The sequence below is a fragment of the Eimeria mitis genome, genomic scaffold, assembly GCF_000499745.2.
Source record: "Eimeria mitis Houghton genomic scaffold, Emh_scaff6277, whole genome shotgun sequence".
Classification (NCBI taxonomy): domain Eukaryota; phylum Apicomplexa; class Conoidasida; order Eucoccidiorida; family Eimeriidae; genus Eimeria; species Eimeria mitis.
Genome location: NW_013574465.1, coordinates 379 through 3,188, shown reverse-complemented (window position 1 = coordinate 3,188; position 2,810 = coordinate 379). Strand labels below are relative to the sequence as shown.

The following is a 2,810-nucleotide window of genomic DNA, read 5'->3' as shown; positions in this document are numbered from 1 at the left end:
CTTACGCGCAGCATGCCAAAGCTGTCGATAGGCTCCTGAGCTAACTCTGCGCTAACTCATGTTACATACTAACAACTGCTGCAGCTGTTGCTGCGGGTGCTGCCGCAGCAACAGCTGAAGCAGGCTTGGGTTACAACAACAGCTGCAGCAGCAGCAACAACAACAACCAGAATAAGAGCTGCTGCACCTGCTGCTAGTTGCTGCCAGCTCTGCCGCTGCTGCTGCTGTGCTACTGCTGCTCTTGCATACAGCACTGCAGGGTTGTTCGCACTATTGCTGCAGACTGATGGCTAGTTTATGCGTTTTAATTAATATATTTTGCATATAACAAACAAATTCATGAAAAATCGTTGCAGAAGTACAAATTTGGGAACGGAAGCTGCTGCTGCTGCTGCTGCTGCAGCATCTGTTATTGCTGCTGCTGCTGCTGCTGCTGCTGCTGCTGCGGCTGCGGCTGCTGGCTGCGCGGTATATGCATGCGGCGGTAGGACTTGAGAGCGGCTGCAGCAGGAGCTGCTGCAACTAATCTATAGTTTTGTACTTTCTTTGTCTGTCTTTTGAGGGAGAGAGCAGCAAGCTGCACTCTCCCCGTCTGCAACAGGATCCGCAGCAGCAGCAGCAGCAGCAGCAGCAGCAGCAGACGCTTCTTAGGTGCTGCGTGCTGCGGCAAAGCGGCTCAGTAAGAGCATTGCATCCTCTTAAGCTCTAAAGAGACCTTGGGCTCCGTGCAGCAACACAGGCGGGGCCCCTCTGGCGCTCACCAGCTGCTGCTGATGCCACTGACAACGCGCAGCTGCAGCAGCAGCAGCAGCAGCAGAAGCAACAGCAGCAGCAGCAGATACTCTGAGGCAGCTAAGGATATACTCGTCCCCGTTGCTGCTGCTGCAGCTGCGGCTGAGACCGCACCAGCAGATGGGCAGCCATACGCGCAACGCTGCGGCGACATTTGCTAGAGGAGGAGGAGGAGCAGCAGCAGCAGCAGCAGCAGCAACAGCTGCAGCAGCAGCAGCTACAACAGCACTCAGGGGCCAGCAGCAGCCCTGCAGCTGCTGCTTCATCTTCACTAGAAGCAACGCCGCCTGGAGGGAAGAGCAGCAGAGCTGCTGCAACGAATGGGATGCGACAGTCCCCGCGCAGCCTCGCTGCTGCTGCGGAGTCTAGCAGCAGCAGCAGCAGCAGCAGCAGCAGCAGCAGCAAGCCGTCCCCAGTAGCACATGGAGGGAAGGCTTCAGCTGCAGTTCAAGACGTCAACAGCACTCCTGTAGCTGCAGCAGGAGCACCAGCAGCAGCAGCAGCACCAGCAGCAGCAGCACCAGCAGCAGCAGCAACACCAGCAGCAGCCGGTGGCTCCTCCCAGCAGCAGGGCCATGTGGGGCTCGTGCGTCGCGGCAGCTCATCAGCTGTCTCTTCATCTGCAGCAGCAGCAGCTCTGTCTCCTGCAGCTGTAGCAGCAGCTTCCCCAGCAGCAGCAGCAGCAGCGGGAGCTCCAGCAGCAACAGCAGCAGCAACAGCAGCAGAGGATGTAGAGTGCAGCGTGTGTCTGGTGAAGGGCTCAGAGCCCCACAACAGCATCGTCCTCTGCAGCGGCTGCGGTGCTGCTGTGCATCAGTATTGTTATTCTCTCTATGCTCTGCCGCAGGCGCCCTGGTTTTGTTGTCTTTGTAGCTGGAAGCAGAAGCAGCAGCAGCTGCAGCAGCAGCAGCTGCAGCAGCAGCAGATACAGCAACATCAGGGCCCATTGGCCCTTGCAGCATCTGCTGTTTCCTCCGGCGACGGCGGTTCTGCGCAGCAGCAACCAGCAACAGCAGCAGCAGCCAGCAGCAGCAGCAGCAGCAGCAGCAGCAGCAGCAACAGCAGCAGCAGCAGCAGCAGCAGCAGCAGCGGGGATGAAGTTTGTCGTTTGTGTCTGCGGGGTGGGGGCGCGATGAGGGTCGGTGAGGAGCGGCTGTGGGTGCACAGCTGCTGCGTGCTGTTTGCTGCTGGGGGCCCTTACTTTCGGCTGCAGCTGCAGCTGGACTCTCCTGCTGCTGTTGCTGCATCTGTGTCTCTTGCTGCTGCGATGGGCTGGCGCTGCTGCTTCTGTGGGGCTGGGGGCTTCCCTGTTGCATGCAGCTACCCTGGCTGCTGCCGCCGCATGCATGTAACCTGCGCCAAAGCAGCAGGCTGCTGCTGCTGCTGCTGCAGTGTATGGACAGGTGAAGCAGAGGGCCTCGGCCAGGATATAACCTGGCGGGCTGTCTTCTGCATGCAGCACAGCACTGCTGCTGCTGTCAATGAGGCGCGGCTAGCTATCAAAAGACAAACTGCTGCTGCTTCACACCCTTCTCCTCCTGCTGCTGCTCCTGCTGCTGCTGCTGCTGCTGCTGCTCTTGCCCCGCATCCTGCTGCTCCTGCTGCTGATACTGCTGCTCCTGGGGGGACGCAGGCAGCAGGAGCTGCGCCGGCGCTAACCGAAACGGGAAACGCTGCTGCTGCTGCAGCAGCAGCTGNACGCAGGCAGCAGGAGCTGCGCCGGCGCTAACCGAAACGGGAAACGCTGCTGCTGCTGCAGCAGCAGCTGCTGCTGCTGCTGCTGCAACAAATGCAACAACTGCCGCTGCGGCTGGGGATGATCCAGCACACAGGCTGCAGACACTGCAACAGCAGCAGCAGCAGCAGCAGCAGGATGCTGCGGCTGAGCTGCAGCGGCAGCAGCAGCTGCAGCAAGCCCTTTCAAATACCCCGCAGCAAATGCTTGCAGCAGCACGAGACGTCACAGGGCAGCAGCAGCAGCAGCAGCAGCAGCAGCAGCAGAAGCTGGCTCTGACGCC

At 60.0% G+C, this 2,810-nt stretch overlaps 1 protein-coding gene across 1 annotated transcript; it reads left to right on the top strand.

Annotated features, from left to right (window-relative positions):
- Positions 1 to 1,117: 1,117 nt before the first annotated feature.
- On the top strand, positions 1,118 to 2,521 carry EMH_0086800 (PHD-finger domain-containing protein, putative; the record flags this gene model as incomplete). The annotated part of the gene is given in 3 exon segments (XM_013501078.1): positions 1,118 to 1,934; positions 2,196 to 2,489; positions 2,493 to 2,521. Coding segments are annotated over 3 exon segments (1,140 nt in total).
- Between the last annotated feature and the right edge of the window lie 289 nt (positions 2,522 to 2,810).